Here is a 20,358-nt window from a genome sequence, read left to right on the forward strand (position 1 = left end):
GGCATGAGGGTATAATAAGATGTTGAATTTTCTGGTTCAGATCATAGATGTGGAAATGATTGGTTGTGAACAGTGTGTGGGCTAAATGTGTTTGTACTATTTCTATTGCTGTTTTTTGTTTTGGTGTGTGCTTTAACTGAGTGTAGAATTCCTGCACATGTATCATTAAGTCTGGCGGTGTCGGTTCTAAAATTTACGGCATTCTTTCTCGGTGTTGGTTATATGGCACATCTCCAATACTCGAAGGCTTGATTTGTATTGGGATCGATCTATGATTCTCGCTCTGATGTGGTCAAACCTGTGTGTTGTTGAGATGATATGGTCTGTCATAGCTGTTGTCTCTCCTGATAAATTTGAATCATTTTCTTAACATTCTTAATTAGAGTAACGGACTTATGTATTTTGGACCGGGTGCATATTTTGGACCACCCTTAAGCTTTTTTCCAATATTTGATTCTAATTATGATTATGAGTTATGATTCTAATCATAACTAACATTCTATTTAAGTAAAATGATAAGGAAATGAAAATTGAAAATAAAGTTTCAAATTTTCACAGTTAGTCCGAATCAAGCCCATTTCAGGGGGACGTACCAATATTCATGAACATTATAAGACGTTGTACGACGATATGAAAACAATTTTGCACACTTTTTCAAATGCTTATGAAAATAAAATTTGGAATTTTGGCAATATTTTATTTAACTTATTCGCTAAAGCCCAAACCCGTCTTTAGACGGAGTTCACTTGAATCGGCATAAAACCAAGCAAATCATTGTTTTAACTTAATTTGTGAGCTTTAAACCACGTTAATCTAACAATCTACATAAATGGCAACTGTTTGATAAGCAGTTGTCAAAAGCTACAGCTGCTTTATAAAAAAATATTGACAGTTTGGTTCAAAAGTTAAAACCATTCAGGGTTGATTTTCGAGGAAAAAAAATACTTGTGTAGTGAATTTAAACGGATATTGCTTAATATTTTCAAACTTAATAAAAACACTTCCGTTCGCGTTAACAAATGTCTTAAATCTGACTTTTATTTTCAAAGCTTACTATGACTGTAATATACATTTTTTTGCTGATATGTTGCTATCTGTTTCCAGCAAGTTTACTGGTGTTGGGAAAAAGTGGTAGAAATTTTGTTACTTTTGGACATTTTGAAAATTCTGCCATGCAAAAACATTTTCAAGATCTGTTGCCTTCAAGTCTTTCTACAACATGTGTTGTATTTTCGCATGCTGTGATGCAAAAATAGCAATATTTCTATCACATACGACTGAAATAGAAGCAGTGCTGTAAAAAAATACAACGCCCAAAACATTTTTGCATGGTAAAATTTTCAAAATGTCAAAATTTCTACCACTTTTTCCCAACACCAGTGAACTTGCTCTTAGCTGTACTTATTCCTAACGGTACAAGCGACCTCTGTTCGACATTTATCTGCTATTCGTTTTACTCTATCCTGCACCTCAATTCAAACTTTTTCTCGAATTGCTGATTTTATGCGTTTTTTTCTTTACATTTTGTTTGTTTAGTATTATTTCCATTTGTTCCCTACAACTTGGTTAGGTATAAAAGAAGAAATATAAACCCCATCTAAAGAAGAGGTTGGGAATAAACAACAACAAATCGGCAAATATGTAACGAGTTTAACTTTTGTAACAGTTGAAATACCTCAATTAATACTAGAACAATTTTAACAAAAAATATATTCAACTATAAATAGGGATGAGATAGTCTTAATATGTTTCAAAATTTAGGGAAATTTGTTGAAATGTGTCAAATTACTAGCAAAAAAGTACTAAAAATCCAGTTTTTCAGCCTCTGTGGTCATGCAATTTTTGAAGAAAAAAACTGTTAGAAATTTTACTCCAACGATAAAGTTTTTCGTAAAAAAAAGTTGTTTCAAAAAACTTTTGTAAATTTTTCAGCGAAAAAAAATGGCTTTCAGATGGTTAAAAAGATTGAATAATTCTCGCCCATTTTTATCTTCTTCGAATCTATGTATTCTACAGAACTTAAGCCAAACCAAATCCACTAAGGTTTTGGAAGTCAAAATGCATCAATTGATGTCACTGAATTTATGATGTCAAATTTTCTTAACTTATCATTGGGTCGCCTGAAGGAGATTGGGTTCTAAAAATTAATTCAAAAGATAAACCCATCGGTCAGTATTTAACACTGCAGAACAAATTTCGCCGAGATAGCAGTGTGCTGTCAAAATTTTCAAAACATTTAAATACACTTTTAACAGAGGAGTTTTTCTGGTTTTACTCTTATCTTTTCAAAAATAATTGTTTTAAAAGCATAAGAAGTTTTAGAGAAAATAAAGGTTGTAGTAAGAAATATTCAACAAACAAGTGTACCTAAATAGAGGCTGGGAAAAAGATGAAGAAAGTTAGTTCAGGAATGAATTAACGTGAACAAACCAAACTTGACTACAAGAATTACAAAGGAAAAGACTAACTGAAATATTCACATGATTGCGCATCAATTGCTGTCGTAAATATAACAAAATTTTAAAAAAAAATTAGCTTAAGGGTGGTCCAAAATACCTACCAGAGTGATGATGGAAGAAACGAGTTTTAAGGCTTAAATCTTGATATATTGCAACAAACGACTATATGTTTCGATAGAAGAGCCTTGATCTTCGTAATGAACGGATTAAGCAGTCAAAAATTGTAATATGTTTTTTTTTTATTTCAGAAAATAGCATAACCACTTCCCAAAGCGATCTAATATAGATCCGTTACCCTATATGCTTGATTTTAGAAACTTATTTTCAACCGAAGATTGTTGAGGAATTACACATCTAAATTCAAGCATAAGGTGACAGATAAGAATATGACTTATCAAGACTCCTTTTTTAGTAAGTTTAGATATTGATAAACAAAACTCGGACGAATAACTCTATCAAATAAATATACTTGACAATGGGACTTAAATTAAGAGATTAAGTCACTTAATCTCTTCAATAAAAAATTTACCAGTTTTCAGTAATCGTAACTTCTATAATATAGAATTCTCCAAACTATATGTATGAAGGCAAAGAGACCACGAGTTGAAAATATACTTTTCAATGTTCGTCATTTATTATTTGTCAAGTTTGATAACATTGAGCAGCGGTCCAAAACGGAACTTTATCGTGCCAACCTTATTTACGAAGATACTATAAGAGACAGACAAATAGCAAGAATGCTCGTCAAGTCGTGCGCTTCAATAATCTGAAATCAATTATTAGAACGTGTCATTTTTGCATGATTTACACATTAAAACTTTTCCAGTGAACAAATAGAGTCAAACTATTTTCTACAAAACTTTAGCCATCGGTTTTTAAGGGAACTTTACTAAAGACTATACATACATATGACGTTTTGTAAGCGAGCTATGGTTTTTTGAATATTAAAATGTTAGGGTGTGTCGAAAAAAACAGTATTCAGGCTCTAACTTTTATGAATGAATTTATACAATTAAGATGTCTTCTATGCATTAGTATGAAATAAATTTAATATTTTTTATCAAATTGCAAACTTGTATCTGGAAGCGTTTGCTTATTTTTTTTTTTTTTTGTAAATTCTTTATTTGAAACGACTCATACTTTTAGGCTTTAAAGAGCCAAAGCGTTCGGGGGGAGGGGGGGGGGGGGGGGTTTAACAAAAACTTGTACCTACTTTCTAAACTGTCATATCTCGGATTGGTGCAAACCAAAAAAAATATTTTCTGGCGGCGTTATTTAGTTCATATATCAAATATTTGACTGTGAAATTATGGGAAATTTTTTGATCTCGTGAAAAAATTTCCAAATTTTGATTTTGATAATTTTCAATACAAATTCACACATTTAAAGAACCTGTGAAAGAGAACATTCCCATTTTTCGTACAAAAGTCAAATTTTCATCGTTTTGCTATTGCCTGAGTCCATTACGATGCCTAAATAAGCGATTTAGCACATTTTTCTCTGTTTTTTTTTTAATTTGCAAAAATAAAAAAAATCAAAAATGATAACCAAAAATTCTGTTTTTTTTTTCATTTTTTTTTATTTGACTAAAAGGCTGAATCACTTATCTAAGAATCGCGATAAACTGGGCGTAATACTCGGCCGTGAGCTGGAGTTCAAACACATACATACGACGTAGTCGATAAAGCTTCTAAAAACCTCGGATTTTTTCTTTCGAGTGACCAAGGACTTCAAGGACGTGTTCTGCCTGAAAAGCCTGTATTGCAGCTTTCGAATTTTTTTAGGGGATTTTAATTAGCAGTTCAATCATTAATTACAAATAATGAGAAATCGTTAGTTAGATGTATGATTTTGTGTAATTTTTATTTTCATTTCAAGTCATCATTTGGACCTTTACTTGGTCTGTTGATTAAATAAACAAATAAAAAAGTTGCTCTTTATCAAAATTCTTAAATTTTCAAAAGTTTTTGTATTTATTCATCCATTCAAAAATATTTGACCTAACGCTTTTTGTTTTCTTTAATTTCATCACCAAAACAGCCTTCCGCGATTGAAGACTTGAGAAAATGGACTTCGACTGAAGCCATTGGTGATACCACAGTTCCTCCGGATTGTACCGTCCGAGTGCTGGGCAATAGTTCGTCCACGGCAGGTATCTTCGGCCACGTTTCAACCCACAATACCTCCCCGACATACCATCAAGCTGGAACCAGTACGGCTTCCTTCGACGAAACCGATGACATCATTATAGTCGAGGGCAACAGCTCTCGGGGACTCCTTGGAACCCGGGATCAGGGCGTTCCGCTGGACCACAGGTTACCTTCGCCGGAGGAACAGTGCCAGATGATTGCGCTGAAGTAAGTTCACTTTGGACATCAGTTTAAGACCATCGTAATTAATTTGCTCTTCGTATTCTCAGATTCCCTGCGGAAACCATAAAAGTCGATACTTCTGGACGAAGGTTCGATCGAATGTGTACCACAAGAAAGTCGCTTTTGCATTTCGCGCCCACTTCGGAACGCGCGGAAACCAGTGGTGATACAGCTGGTGGAACCAATCAGCAAATCGATGGCGCCGACGGAGATACGATACGACGACGATCAAGACCACGACGATCAAGAGGCAAACGACGAAATACGATCGCCACAACCGATCAGAAGGAATTTGCGGAAGTGGTCAATAATGGGTAAGTTTCAGTCGCGCATAAGTTGCACGAGTTTCGCTATGGCGCTTGAATGGATTCCGTGTTCTCTTTGTGTAATAAATGAATAACCAAACAACAAACGAGACCCCAGCGATAGATTACCGTCATTGACCAAACATGACGTATTTTGCTGTATGATGCTGCTCTTCCAAGTATACTTTTTTGACGGTTGAGGCAATTACTTTTAACTATTCATCGCGTAACCGATCATCATCAGTCGGACTTCGCAAGCGGATCGTCAAGGTCAATTTCAGTTTAGCGGGCCACCAGATTATAATCTGGAGATTCGTTAAACCAAAATTAATTTGAACACGAAATCCATACAAAGCCAACAGCGGAACTCGGCCTTTGGTTCTGCTTTGACCTTAGCAATTGTACAGCATCATAATAATGGTAGCAGCTCGCGCTGATATTTTCGTCAGATCCAAGATGAATGCCGGAAACTAGCGAGCATTGCCGCCATTATTTTCCCTAACTGTAGCTTACGAATGTTCCCTTGAATGTTTTTTTTTCTATGCATAAAATTTGTTTGCATGGTGTGATCGTGAGTTCCAATAACGAATAGCCTAACCTAGCTGATTTGATATGTTGCATGTCGTTTGACAGATACCTGATACATGTTCATTTGATGTCAATGTTGCTCGAAGTATGTGTTTGTGCATAATTTCTTTCCAAAACTCCAGTATTTCGAATGATTTGCAATGCGAAAATTATGTGTCGATTTTGTTACGCAACCGGGTTACCTAAGAATTCTAATGTTTGATTTTAATTATTAAGAAACTTTCATTTCAATGTTTAGGATTGTTTTCTGAGAGCCTGCGGTTTTATTAAACTCTCACTTGAATAATAATTTTATTTTGGATGAATAAAAACAGACATGTTTTTATAAACTTTCCTAAAAAAACAAAATTAAATTTGTTTATTTATTCATGTATTCAACGAGCACTTGTTTCGATCCCATTTTTATTGCACGATATTTTAACTAATGTAAAAAAGAAAAGCATTTTATTTCAACTGATATATTAATGTTTAAGCCATCACAAATGTGAGAATTGATGGATAATTTTGTTGCTATTAGATTTATCTGTAAAAGCTTATCAAAGATATAACTTTCTCGGTTATATCGTGAATAAAAAGTAATGTAAGTAAATATTTGTGTGGTTTAGATATGATACAGATACAGTTAAAACCTAAAAGAACAGAAATAGGATTAGTATTTCACATAACCGTAACCTTAAAGCTCTTAATTGTTATTTTCCAATAAATTTAAACATTAGAAACTAGGCTACACAGGTCATAGTTTTGAGTAAAACGTAAAAATGCATAAAGTTTATTTAGAAAAACTTCTACAAGAAAAGACTTCATAAAATTTTGTCTTTAATTTCACAATGTCTTACTGGTAAACTGAACAGTTCAAGACAACGAAATTTAATAATATGGAGGCTACAAATGAATGAATCTATTCACCATGTTTGTTAACCATTAAAAAACCGTCAGGTGATTTAAGTGTTTCTTTCTGACGGAGGTAGAACTTAGTGTGCTGTAACGTAACAAATTAGAAGAATTCGATTTGTATTGATTAAAACATAAAAAAATGTGTGGTACTCAAATATTTGTTTTGCAAATCTGTTCGAACAAACTTTATCTTTCTTTGAGTGCGATTTCATGAATTTCATAACAAGTTCATAATGTAAGCACAACAATTTTATTTTGTGAATGATTATTTTTCATCAAAATAGAAAAGCAACTTATGTTAGTTTGAAGTTTGGATGAAAAAGTATTAGCACATCATAATACGTAAAGATCTGCAAAATATCGTAATACTGGGGTTCTATCTCTTGCTAATCCATGCCACCCTTTTAATCTCTTTCTTCAACAGAGACGAAGCCATTACTTCTTCCGCTATCTCTACTAACCTGGTGCCACGAAGCAAATCGAGTGACATTCTCAAGAAAGAATCCCCCTCATCGGCGTCCTCTTCGTCGGCCACCACGATGGACATTTCTAGCAAGCATCAGAGCTCCTTCAGTAAACTCTCTCACTTCAATTCCCTCAAGCAATGGGGCCGCAACCGACTTCGGATGATCAATAACCGTGACTCAAGGGAAAAAGTACAAGACATTGATGACTTCAATATCTATGATACGACAAGAAACAGTAAACGCAAGAGCTCTGACAAGGAGGTCAAACTTTCGCACGAACGAAAGCCTTCGTATTCTTCGTCAGAGAGAAGCATAACTGTCGCTTCCAACACCGGCATATCGGCTTCGATTAATCCAGTAAAACTGCGAGAATCGTCGTCAATTCGTCGACAGCGAAGGACAGCACTCGGTAACAAAGACGAACCTCATTCATCCAGCGGTAATTGGAGTGCTAGTTCAGAGTCGGGTAGAACCTCAATAGGAAGTGAAATCACAACCACTACGCAGCCTAAATCAAGTGCCTCTAGCTCATCTCTCAACCACAATCATCATACAATATCCAGCGGACCACCAAGTTCGATAATAAGCCGAAGGCGATTCCTTAACACTTCCGCATCGAGCAGCGTAACCAGCGAAGGTACTGCAACACCTGATTTACAAATGTACGACTACCACGATGAGGGAGGAGAAACTAGTTCAGTGTATTCATGTGACACTGAAGGATACTACACATCATTCCACGTTGATTCTGGATTGAAAACCCTGAAAGAAGAAGAACCTGCCACTCCTATGCACTCTTCTACGGCATTGTCCAGTACAACTTCATTTGAAAGTTCTGGCAATCAAACGGTGATATCACCGGAAAATGAATACGAACTGTTTGGACGTGGATCTACGTCTACGACAACTAGTTCGGCCGGCACAATTTGCACTGTGCTTGCAGATGGTCAGAGAAATTCGATCAATGGACCAGCTGTTCCGGAAAGAAAAAGCTCTTTGACTAAATTGAACCGTAGCAATAGTACAGCCAGTAACGGCACTTTAGAACGCAGTTATTCTAGTAGCACTGTAGGTAGTACGCTTGAACGTACCGGTACTATCAAACGAAATGGGCAGCTATTGCAGAAAGAAGTTGCCGCACTGATCCATCAAGAAGAGGAGGCTAAGAAAACAAGAATCGAATCGCCGGACAGTGGCAATAACACAAGTTCCTCACCAATCGAGTCAAATGAAAATTCCAGTCCCACCCAAAGAGTGAGAAGTTGCTCTGAATTTGAGTACTCGGAATCTTCCGATTTGGAATGCGTCGATCGTATCGAAAGAATACGCGAAAAGACAACAATCAACACCAGCCGCATTCCATCTATGTGCATCATAACCCCCACGAACAGTGACGACGAAAATGGTTCCCTTAAACGAAAGAAAGAAAAAAGTACCGATACACCTCACAACGAATCAGTCGATTCTAAAAGAGACTCTAGCTTCAAAAAGAACACACTAATTCCACTCAATAACATGTTTGGCCGATTAAGAGGGGTGCTGAAAAAATCACCCAGCAAGGATTCCAACATGACGGAAAATGTAAACAATGAACCAATTTACGATGTTACTGGCGAGTACGTTCGAATTGCTGAGGTAAAGAGCGCCAAGAAAGGTCCTGCAAGAGGTGGAGTGTACTACTCAAACGATGTGGTAAAACGCAATTTGGCGACGGTGCTTTCCGGAAAGTTGAATGATGAAACAGAATACGTTTCACTGAATGAACTGCCCTGTAACATACGGTGCGAAAGCAATCTCCTATCAAACAGTCAAAAAACTCCTGACGGAAGCGGAAAAGCGAATACTTCGTCCGCGGAAGGCGAAACAGAAGAAAACAAAGGGGAAAATGCCGAATGTGCCAACAAGAGGGGTGCACGCGTGAAATTGGATGCGCACGGCAAGGTCATCTACAGTTCGGACAGTCTGAAGAGGAGAAAAGGTGCGCACACGACCTTTGCGCCGGGTCCATTTGTGAAAGATGTAAATACACCCTCTTCCACCGGCGATTCTGGCGTCGCCGTAGTATCAGTGTCAAACAACATTCCTCATTCGAGCAGTACAAACGTACCAGCAGTCGCAGCATCCGCGGAAGAAATTAGCAAAAATGTCGCTGCATCTCCATTACTGAGTGGTGGTTTGGCTAATCGAAAACCAATTGTTGTAAAACCAGTGATATCGCAGTCGGCATTGAAAACTAAAGCAATAACCATCGGTAAAAGTAAACCCAGTGGCTTACGTATGGCCCCAATTGCCACCATTCTACCAAACATCAGCAGTATCAGCCAACAGCAGAAAGTAAATTCATCACAGCAACCACAGCAGCAACCCATCATGTCGTCCGGAATATTGAAAGGTGCTTACGTTAATGTTCAGGATGCGACTAATAAACCGCAGATTGCTATTGATCATCAATCGGCTCGCTACTTGAAGCCGCAACAATCAGGTAAGACACGAAATCAGAAAACCAGCCAATTTAGAATAGTGGATACTTCGCCTAAAGCTAAGAACGTAATTTTTCCTTCATCAAGACGACCGTCTCGTACGTCCACTTCTCTCCCCTTCTCATTTGAAACGAAATATTCCACCCCTCATGATTCACATCCCGCTTCACGACAGAATGAGGACATTGGCCTAATAAATAGCAATCAAACTAACACTATCAAACGGAGGAACAGCTACAGGAATGCTAACACATTCGAAATCGATATCAACCTGCAATTTTCTGACTTCCCTGGATTAAATCTGAATAGAAGTGATGAGATGGTTGCATCTATATTAGAGCATAAGAGCATCACAACTGGCATTGAAAAACTTTCCAAATCGCTGGATCAGAACAGTGATAAAGACGATGGGTACGAAGAAATCAGCGATGTTGATGCCGATTTCGAAGAAGATAGCAAATCTATTGCTCGTTCATTCGAGCGGTTGTTAAATCTATCGGATGAGGTTTTCGGATTTAAAGGCAATTCAGATGGTCCTCGCAGTGAACTGCTAAGTGAACGTAATTTGGCAGAGCTGGACGACAGTCCGCTAGATTACAATGACGATGAGTTGGATGGTGTTTTGCGAGATTTAATGCCGGTCACCCCAACAAATTGTGCCTCCAGTTTCGTGATGCCACTCACCCCGAGCAAACTAACTATTCCGGCAGATGGCAGCCAGCATAGGGCGCGAGTTTTGAGTTTCAGCACCGTGCAGAATGACAATTCCACTGATATTTGGTGAATTGGCTTTCGAAAGTTTTCGTGCTGTGGTTGATCATAAGTTCAAATTTTAATCAGACAAATTTTAATATATGATTTAAGACAACAATCAGTTTTGATTTTGCATGAAAACATTTATCCTAGGTGATTTAATTTTGTTAGAAAATTTAAAACAAGATTAGAAGAAGATAAAGACAATGCTGATAATTCTTCTGTCCTTAATTACTATTTGCAACCAATTTATACTTATTTTTCAAGTACAAACCATAAAAAGATCTTCCGAAATGTTCAAGAAAATATTTCCTCTGTAACACACCAGATATTCCATACCTACTATGCTCTTGGTATATCTGGAAAAATGACTAAAATTGACACATAAAATTAGAAAACGAAACTAATCTGTGGATCGGGTATGAAAAATGTAAGCGGTGGATTTTTTCTAAGTGTTATTTTTTAAGTTCCTAACTGAAACAAATTGGAGTAAGTGAGACAATAACGCGCCTATCACTTTAAGTTGTAAATGTGTTGTATACATCTGTTACTTAATTTTCATCAATATTTGGTGGTCAATACAAATACTCGACTTAAAAGATGTCCATGAAACGATTAGGTAGGTACAAAAAACGAAAATGCACTATGATTACTCAGCACCTGCACTATGTATAATCAATTTTATTTAACACTGAACCATGCACCAGAAAAATTAATGTAATGAATCCTTCAAAATAAATATTTTGGCACATAGCTTTGTACACAACTAATAGGAAAATATACAAACAAACAAAATTGAACACATTTTCGAAATTTTCCAAGCACAGTTAAACTGTTAATCATTGTTGTAAATAATCATCACATCCTGCCATAGATTTAAGAGCATTACTAACACAATATGGAACGCAAGATACGTGAATCGAACTCGTGACAAAACACGAACGTTGAAAAAATGTTTAATAAACATAAAAACCTTTACTAACCGCTGAAAAAAGAGATACCTGAAATATATACTAATTTGATAATGAGCTTAACTATTGTGTGTGTTGTTTTATTTGTTGTTGTGGTTGTGTGTATATTTAATTCCATTGTTTGGCTTTGAAAATGTTTACTACCATGCTTATCCCATCTAGGTTTTGCTTTGCATTTGTGTTTTTGTGTTCATTCTTTCTATAATTGCTCATTGGTTCTTGTTTTCATTTGTGTCAGTAATGCTAGTTTTTATATTCGATAGTGATGAGTTTATTGAATTGTTAAATATCAGTTGGAAAACCATTTTTATCCATAAAAAAGATTGTATTCCTGTACAATCTACAGGGTGTTCAATAAGTTCGAATCCACTTTTTTATCTGCTTGTTGTGGCGAATCTGTAGCACATACATGGAACATTTTATGGATAACTTTGTACCATTGTCAGACAAATTTTTCGTGGTGCTGAACAATCCTTTTTCATCAAATATCCTTTTTCAACAACTTGTTTACAAGACCAAAATTAATGTCCAGTTCAGCATTCAGCTTAATTTTTATGTTTATGTTATCGACCTTTAATTGTGTTTCATATTTTATTTTTGACTATTTGAAGCTAACATCTTTCTTTTTTAAAATGACCAACGTTTTGACCATTTTGGTGATCTCTTCCAAGGGTATTGTCTAATGGTTGTAAAGAGTAAATCGAACATAGTTGTACTGAGAAAGTTGTTCCGCCAACTGCAACATTGTTTTTTTTTCAGCGTTGAAGAGTCCATTTTTCGCTGCTCTTTGTTCATCGGGACTAAGAAACAATTTCTTATCCGATTTTCGATGGCCCACACGACAGATACAGTGTGAACTAAGTATGTTTCAGATTATTTGTTCAGTTTATAAATATCTTTAAATGGGCGCCTGTCAATTTCATTAATTTTATTTAGAAAGATTTATCAAAAGTTTAAAACACAGGCACGTTTAACGATTCCCTGCCTAATGTTTGCTATAATCAATACCTATTATCGAACCTGATCACAAATAAACCACAATGAGCTGTTACAACTGATGACATAACAATCCAAATTATTGAACACATGATAAATGTAAGCACAAAAGCACCGCTTGGAAACGTTATCGGCACTTTTCACAGCATTTTATTAATTTCGATTTTGTATTTTTTTTTTTTTTTTGGAACAAAGGTAAGTTTATCCGTACATAATATTGGCAATGTGGCTTGGCTATATTTCACCTGCCTCATCTTTCTGAACAGTTTTAATTTTTTTCGCTCTTCAAAATTTCGGCGCTTCCTTCAGTGCATTGCTAGGTTCAAATCCCTTGATTGAATTTGTAGAATATAGCTGTCCATCAAGAGATTTTCTAGGACCGACAAAAAATATCTCAATCCTGAGCAAGTCAGTGCTTATTCGTCTGCTCTTATCATAAGTTTCAATTTTTTAAGGAAGCGTGTCTCTCAAAATACAAGCAAAACAAAGGGTACAGATAAAGTTTTAACGCACGGAAGATGACAAGTCAGTGTCCAAGGTAAGTATGTAGGTAGTATGTAAATCAGAGCCCCACAATGTCATCCTATTGCACTTATCCAGGATTGTGGCTTGTCGTTAGTTAGAATGTTGTTTATCGAATGTTTGTTGTTGTATGACCTATATTACAAACCAAAAGTACCGTATGCATGACCTGTTCGCTCACCCGAAGGTTAGTATGATCCATGTTCCTTTCTAGTACTGGATATAAATCGCATCATAAATAGAATTTCACCGTGAATCTTCTATCGGTTCCTCCTCAATGTTTTGCTTTTATTTTGCAGATTATCAACATTCGTCCCCTGAAGGGTACGATGGATATTACGGTGAACAACAGCATCACGCTTATACTCTCCCAAGGCGTCCACCGTCTACATCTACATTTGGACAGGCAGCTCCTCCAGCACAGGCGATGCCTCCAGCTCGTCCACCTTATCCTGTTGGATATGTGGCAAACACGAATCCGTTTCAACGCAGCAATGATATGTATTGGACGCTGCAAACTCGCAGAAGACCCACGCCTATGGGTTCCGCCATTGTAAGAGATGACTCGAAGGTCCTTTTGCCCAATGGAAGGCCAATGGAAGAGCTGTACTCTACCCCCAATAAACTACGAACAAATGAACTAAAAACTACACCGACTGGGTTTGCTAACTATTTTTCTCCAATTGCCAAAACTAATACCGGGATAGAACTGATTGATGATGTCGATAGTAGTTTGAAGATATCGCCAATTGATCCACGCAATACAGCTGCATTTAAAACATCAACGCCATCGAAGCCCGTTGAAGAATGTTCGTCGCCGACAAGAAATATGTTGTCGGAGGAACTGAGACACAAGCTGAGACTCCAGCATGCTGGAATACGTTCTCATGGTAATTCTCCTGTGAATTCTGGTCGTTCAACACCAAAAAACGTTCTCGAAGCTCAACCACCGCGTGGTCGGCACAGCTGGGCCTCGAATAGTACTGACATTCCGCAGACCTGCTCGGATCGTTTGGGTACACCCAAAACCAGTTTAATGGATTTCAAAAAGCTTCTTCTTGCACACGGTTCTAAAACCAATTTAACGACCGGTGGTAAGATATCTGCCGTGGAACTGCTTAAAAAATCAAAGTCTAATCAGCCGCCTGCTCAATCGGTGGCTCCTAGTAGTAAGCCATCGGTTAACAACAGTAATCTGAGCATTTTGGATTTATCGGGGTCACCCAAAACATTTGCCACTCGTCGTATGATTCGACAAGGCAATTTCGGCAATGGCTCACCTTCCAAAATTGGCAGCGGCTCCAAGCTTGCATCACGGGGAGGATGGCGTTACGCGAACATGAGAAGCGAAGTCATGTCGACCTCCATTCCCGAAGCTAACAGCGAAGAAGACAATTCCAGTCCAAACACTTCGGCATCAGCGAGTCGTTCGCAATCGCAGTCTCGCAACTGTACACCTACAGCTAGCACTCACGAAGTTAATGACCTATCTCCGACTGAGGAACGAACTACGAACGAAAATGTCAATGTCACTGAAGAAAAAATATCCAACATTCGGGAAAATATATTCCTTCAAGAAGACGAAAATAACTTCATGAAGGGTGAGGTATCCTCGAAACCATTCGTTCCTGCCACAACCCGAGCTCAGCTGCAAGCCCAGCGAGCACAATTCCTAAACAATAATAACCATATCAAGTCGGCTACCTTCCGCGATGGACATTACATGGGGATAAGCAACTTCGGACGTAACTTACAAACGACAAGCACTTCGCCAAAGCTAATCAACGAAGTCAATTACGGAAACGATTCAGTAAAACACGAAAGACATTCACCGAAACCAACAGAAACGGCCCTTTAAAACTCTCGTAATGTAAAACCTTCAAATTTTCGCGGCAATCCATATACAAAAAGATTTTCGTCCCTGCATAACTACTCGCATCGTCTATATTGTACTTCTACCCAATCTATATGTTGGATTATTTGTCTACGTACATTTTCCGTTCAGACTAAAGAATAAAGTCGCAAACACCAGTGAAATTGCAATTTCCCACCGACAACTAGGGTTCAACAAAGCTTACAGCCATCGCGGAAAACCAGTCTTACTATTGAAAACGTCTAAACAAAATGTAATCTATTCTATCCGCAAATGCCAAAAACCAAAACAAACAATCTACTTCAGGTTGAACCGTTGAACTATTGAGACCAACACTGTAGCGTTTAAATAACGACTAGCTGAGATAGTAGAGCTAACAAAATGATTTCGATACATTTCGGTTTCAAACTACCGCCCATCTTTTCTAAGTCAAACAATCATTGTTCAACATTTTTAGGTTTCATAAGGGGTCAAAATCATTTTCTGAACGTCATATTTCTAACTCAAACTTTTATCGAGATAGAATGATTATTGCGTGAAAAAAATCGAAAAGACTAGTCCTGTGGCAAAAGTATTGTGAGGTGTGATAAAACATGTTTCCACAATCATATCGTCGTTATTTTTCAATTGGACTGAACAATAGCGCGACACATAACTCCAAAATTAAGAATTACAACTTGTGGAATATATTAACAGAGCGATTTAATGCTAACAGAAAAAGGTGCCGAGTAATGTATGTATTCACTCAATATTGCCTTTACCCATTAGTCCTTTTGTATGCCTTTTATCGTCCTTTTTTTTTGTTGTTACATTGTTCTTAGTATAGTGTCACATATTTATAGGCTATTTATTGAAAAATTATGCAAAATTATTATTTGACAACAAAGACAAAAAATCAACAGAGGTTATGAGTTATATATTGACGATTTTACAAGCTCATATGGCTATATTTATATCGAAAAGTATATCTCCTACAAGCTTAGTAAAACAAGAAAATAGTGAAATAGATTTCTAAACCCGTTATCATTATGGCAGCTAGGAAAGTTTCAGTTCCATCTAGAGGCTGCTCAGTTAAAACTCAAATAAAAACCCTTCTCTTTTTCATCATAAACCTACAACTTCCCCAAAAAGAGGAAAAACATCAGTATGCTTTAGTACATACAAAACGTAGTATTTATTACTCAGATTGGAAAACAGTACCTAACATGCTAGGAACTACTCAATTGCATTGATACCCAAAATTGTTTTCATTTGACTTGTTTCCGTATGATAAAATTAGTTGCATTTTTATATGAGGTAAGCTTAATTTATTCAAAATATCGGATAGAATATAACGTGAAGGCCCATTAAAGCGATATGTTATCAATCAATGAAACCATATTCACTGTTGTTTTTCGCCAACGAAACAGAATCCGAAATCCTTGTGATTACCTATTCCAATTTCAAAATGTGTTAAAAGTGTCCCGTCGACTATGTGTCGAGGGTAAGGAAGTTAATCATTTGCAGATAGCAGCAGCAACTACTTATGAATCCCCCCATTTCAACTTGTTATGTCTTTATCTAATTCTATAAATATAAAAATGGATTTCTGTCTGTCTGTCTCCTATAGATTCGGAAACCACTGAACCGACTTACTCAAAACTTGGCAGGTGGGTGCTTTTGAGGTCTGGGAAGGTTCCTTTTATAGTTTTGGACCCCTTCCTTTCTCTGGAAGGAGGGAGGGGTCTCTCAGAGAAAAGACAAATGTATGTATAGCTCGAGAACTGATCAAGCAGGGTAGGGTATTTTGGTACGAGGAATGTTTCTATGAATATCTGGTACCCCACAATCCTTCCAGTGGAGAGATAGCAAGGAGGGAGGGGACTACCTTACAATTTGTTTCATAACTCGAGATCTAATGGCGCTAATGAAACAAAACTCGGCATAAGAAGATATTGGAATACAAGAAATGATTCTATTATTATGTCAGACCCCTTCCATCTTTCAGTGGGGATATAGGAAGGGAGAAGGGGGACTTCCTTAAAATTTTATTACATAACTTGAGAACTATTCGAGCAAATGGGACAAATTTAGATTGAAAGGATATTCGGGTACGACAAATGGTTCTATGAGTATTTGGAACCCCTCTCTTCTTACAGTCGAGAGCTATTTCAGCTCAGCTGGAAAATTAATCAATAAAATTTAACCATATTCGATATTTCCCATACAAAAGTAAGTAGTTTGGAAAAGCATGACAGCTCAAATATCAAATTCCTTAACCCTAGAGGAGCATCTCTGAAAACCCCCTTTTAATACCTTTGAAAACCTTTGGAATTCTGGAAAACTCCTTAAAATGCAGTTATCTATTCAAATAATTCGTAGAAGCATTATTTTTCACTTTAGCATAGTAAATTTTTAAAAATAATCTTGTTTTTGTTGAAAAACTCAAGTGGTGCTATTCTTATTTCGCACCCTTTTTCACATTTTTGGTCCTCAACGCCAATTGCTACGTCCAAAAAAAGTAAAGTTATGCTTGATTTATCCGTTAAGCAATTCAGAACAAACTGTGGAAGAAAATTTTCGTCATTTTCAATCATTCATATTTTTACAAGCAAAACACATAGTGGTGCTATTCTTATTTCGCTCACTGTATTACTATGATATTTTGAGAACCCTCTGTTCACCCAGTGTGAAAATTCTAAGGGGAGAAAATACTCCCATACAATTTTCCATTTTACTCGAGAACGTATCCAGAAAATGGAACCAAGTTTAGTTTGGGAGGGTATTTGTGTACGAGGAATGTTTCTTTGAATATTTAGTACTACTGCCTCCTTCAAATGGGTTAAAAAAGAATAGAGGGGGACTCCTTTATAATTTTTCGCTTAAATTTAGAGCTTATCGAGGAAATGGAACCTAATTTGGCATGTTAGGGCATTCTGATACGACAAGCTATGAGCTTACTTAAGACTCCATTCTCTTTCAATTGGAAAGAGGGAGGCTCCCAATGTAGGATTTTTTTATCTTCAGGAAAAGATCGATCTCCAAGATCGATTCAGATTGATGGTCGTAGGATCGATCAAACTAGAAATTCGAAGTTTGAGGATCGATCTCTAATAGATCGATTTTATCCATTTTTAACAAGAAAATGAACTTTTTGTTATGATAAAAGGACACGAAGTTTCCAAGATGCGTTTACCTTCTGTCTATGGTAGAAATAAATGCTTATAAAGGTTTGATTTTAGTACTAAATATATTGAAAAAATCCAGAAAAAAATTCCAAAAAAGCAAAATTTTAAGTAACAAAATCGACTAAATTCCCAACAAATGGCGCTCTTTGATATTAAATCCGTAATTAAAATTTGGAACTAATTAACCGGCTCAGCAAGAAAAAGAATCCAAAAGATTGAAAGAATGAATCGAAAATGAGCCGATCAAGTCGCATAAACCAAGAACTCATCTTACAAATGGAATAAAATATGACATGGGAAATTATTTGAGTACGAAAAATGGTTCTATGATGATTTGAAACACCACTCTTCTCCCAGGGAGTACACAGAAACCGGGGAGGGAGCTCCATTATGGAAAGGAGATATGATAGGGTTTTTCATTTCGAAAAAATGTGATCCCTTCTTTTTTCTAGCAGTTGCAGATCGGAAAGAGAAAAGGGGGCTTCCATACAAGTTTTTTGGCATAAATCGAGTACTAAGTACTACTTTGCAATAGAGACCATAGAATTGAGACCCTCACTTTAAAATCCAAAACTTATCAGACAAATGGAGCGAAATGTGACGATATTTAGATAATAAAATATGTCTATAGTAGTTTATGAACCCTTCCCGCATTGCAAGGGGAGAGGGGTGAGGATTCTATACAAGTAAAACATTTATTTTGGCAAAATTAAACAATCAATGTGATACTTATGAAAACAGAGTAAAAATTGTAGATCTTTTAAAACTAATATAGAAATCAAGTTTCAGAGAAATTAGATTAAAGGTTATTTGTAGTGCAATTCGAAACTCTAGTCCAACTCTCGTCTTAAGCGATTGCCGCTGAATTATGTAGAAATTTGATTTAAAATGATGCCAACAAAAAAAATTTCAATAATTTCCTAGCAGTTTATTTATTTTAAGGTGTAGCAAAGCAAACCAAGTCAGCTAGTCTATGTATAAAAAAATGAATTTCTGTCTGTCTGTTCCCTATAGACTCGAAAACTACTGAACCAATTTACGGGAAACTTGGCAGGTGCAAGCTTCTGAGGCCAGGGAAGGTTCCCATAATAGTTTAGGACCCCTCCCTCTCACTGGAAGGTGGGAGGGGTCTCTCAAATAAAGGTAACAAGTCAAGTAACTCGATAAATTGAACCAAATTTGGCATAGGAGTATATTTCGGCACGAGGAATGTTTCTATGATGGTTTGGTACCCATATTTTTTCTAGTAAGACAAGAAGAGGAAGCGGGGTTTTTTTTAACAATTTGTACATAACTCGAGAACTAATCAAGCAAATGGAACCAAATTTGGCATGTAAGGCAATTTGAACATTAAAAATAAATCTATGGTTATTTGAGACACCTCCCTTCTTCCAGCGGGGAGGATGGCAGGAGAGGGGGAGCTTACATACAATTTTTATACAAAACCTGTTAACTAATCGAGCAAGTGGAACCAAATTTGGCATGGGAAGGTATTTGAATACGAGAAATGATTGTGTGATGAATTAAGGGGCCGTCTTTCTTTTAGCGGGAACATATAAATGGGGAAAGGAGGCTTCCATACTTTTTTTTTGCATAACTTGAGAATCAATTGAGCAAATAAAACCAAATTTGGTATCAAAGGGTATTTGCGTACAAGAAATATTTCTATCAATATTAAGTACTCACCCTTCCATCCAATAGAGAGATAGAAAGGAGAAATGGGACTCTCATACATATTTTTGCATAACTCGTCTACTCAACTAACCAAGCAAATGAAACTAAATTTGACATGGTATGGACATTTTTCTATGATTGATTGAAACCATTCCTTTATTGCAGTAGGAGCATAGGATAGACGATATAGGAAGGGAGGAGGAGGGCTTCCATACAATTTTTTGCATATCCCGAGATTTATTTAACAAATTATTTTGTTATGGTTCAATGATTGTTTGATGCGCCATAATTCTTCTAGTGAGTAGGAACAAAGGAAGAGGGGAGGATGGCCCATTATAATTATGTTTTTCAATTTTTGTTGACTAAACCAGCAAATGGAATCAAGTATGTCATGGAAAAGTATTTGAGTACGAGGTATGTTTCTACGATTGTTATAAATCCTTACGCCTTGCAGTTTAGATATGGTAGGGAAGAAAGGGATTCCATATGAATTTTGTTGAAAAGCTTTAAACGTATCAACTAGTGAACCTTCATATAAGAGAAGCGACATCTGATCCCTCTTAAAATGAAATATGTGGCAACATCGCCGAAATCTTGGACAAAAAAATTCCCAGCACTGTTTTCTGGCTCAATGTTCAAGCTCTAAAGTGAACGCTCCTTAATCCAACAAAATAACATTGAACTCGATGCCCGAAGGATCGCGATAAACGGTATGAATGACTTGAATTTCGTTAATAATCAGTTAGCTTTCTAACTAGAAACATGATTCACCAAAGCATTAAAAAAAATTGCAACTAATCATAAATTCATATGAACAGCTAAAAAATTATCTGTTTG

At 36.6% G+C, this 20,358-nt stretch overlaps 1 protein-coding gene across 1 annotated transcript in view; it reads left to right on the forward strand.

The window, feature by feature from the left end:
* The window catches only part of LOC129739372 (uncharacterized), a 108,601-nt gene extending 92,541 nt beyond the window's left edge, over window positions 1–16,060 (forward strand). The window contains exons 3-6 of the mRNA XM_055730780.1: window positions 4,500–4,816; window positions 4,879–5,145; window positions 7,043–9,567; window positions 13,107–16,060. Coding sequence (XP_055586755.1) covers window positions 4,500–4,816; window positions 4,879–5,145; window positions 7,043–9,567; window positions 13,107–14,665 — 4,668 coding nt within the window. The 3' untranslated portion in view covers window positions 14,666–16,060. The remainder of the gene's footprint in view (window positions 1–4,499; window positions 4,817–4,878; window positions 5,146–7,042; window positions 9,568–13,106) is intronic.
* Window positions 16,061–20,358: the final 4,298 nt, after the last annotated feature.

This window comes from Uranotaenia lowii, chromosome 1 (assembly GCF_029784155.1).
Source record: "Uranotaenia lowii strain MFRU-FL chromosome 1, ASM2978415v1, whole genome shotgun sequence".
Taxonomy (NCBI): Eukaryota; Metazoa; Arthropoda; class Insecta; order Diptera; family Culicidae; genus Uranotaenia; species Uranotaenia lowii.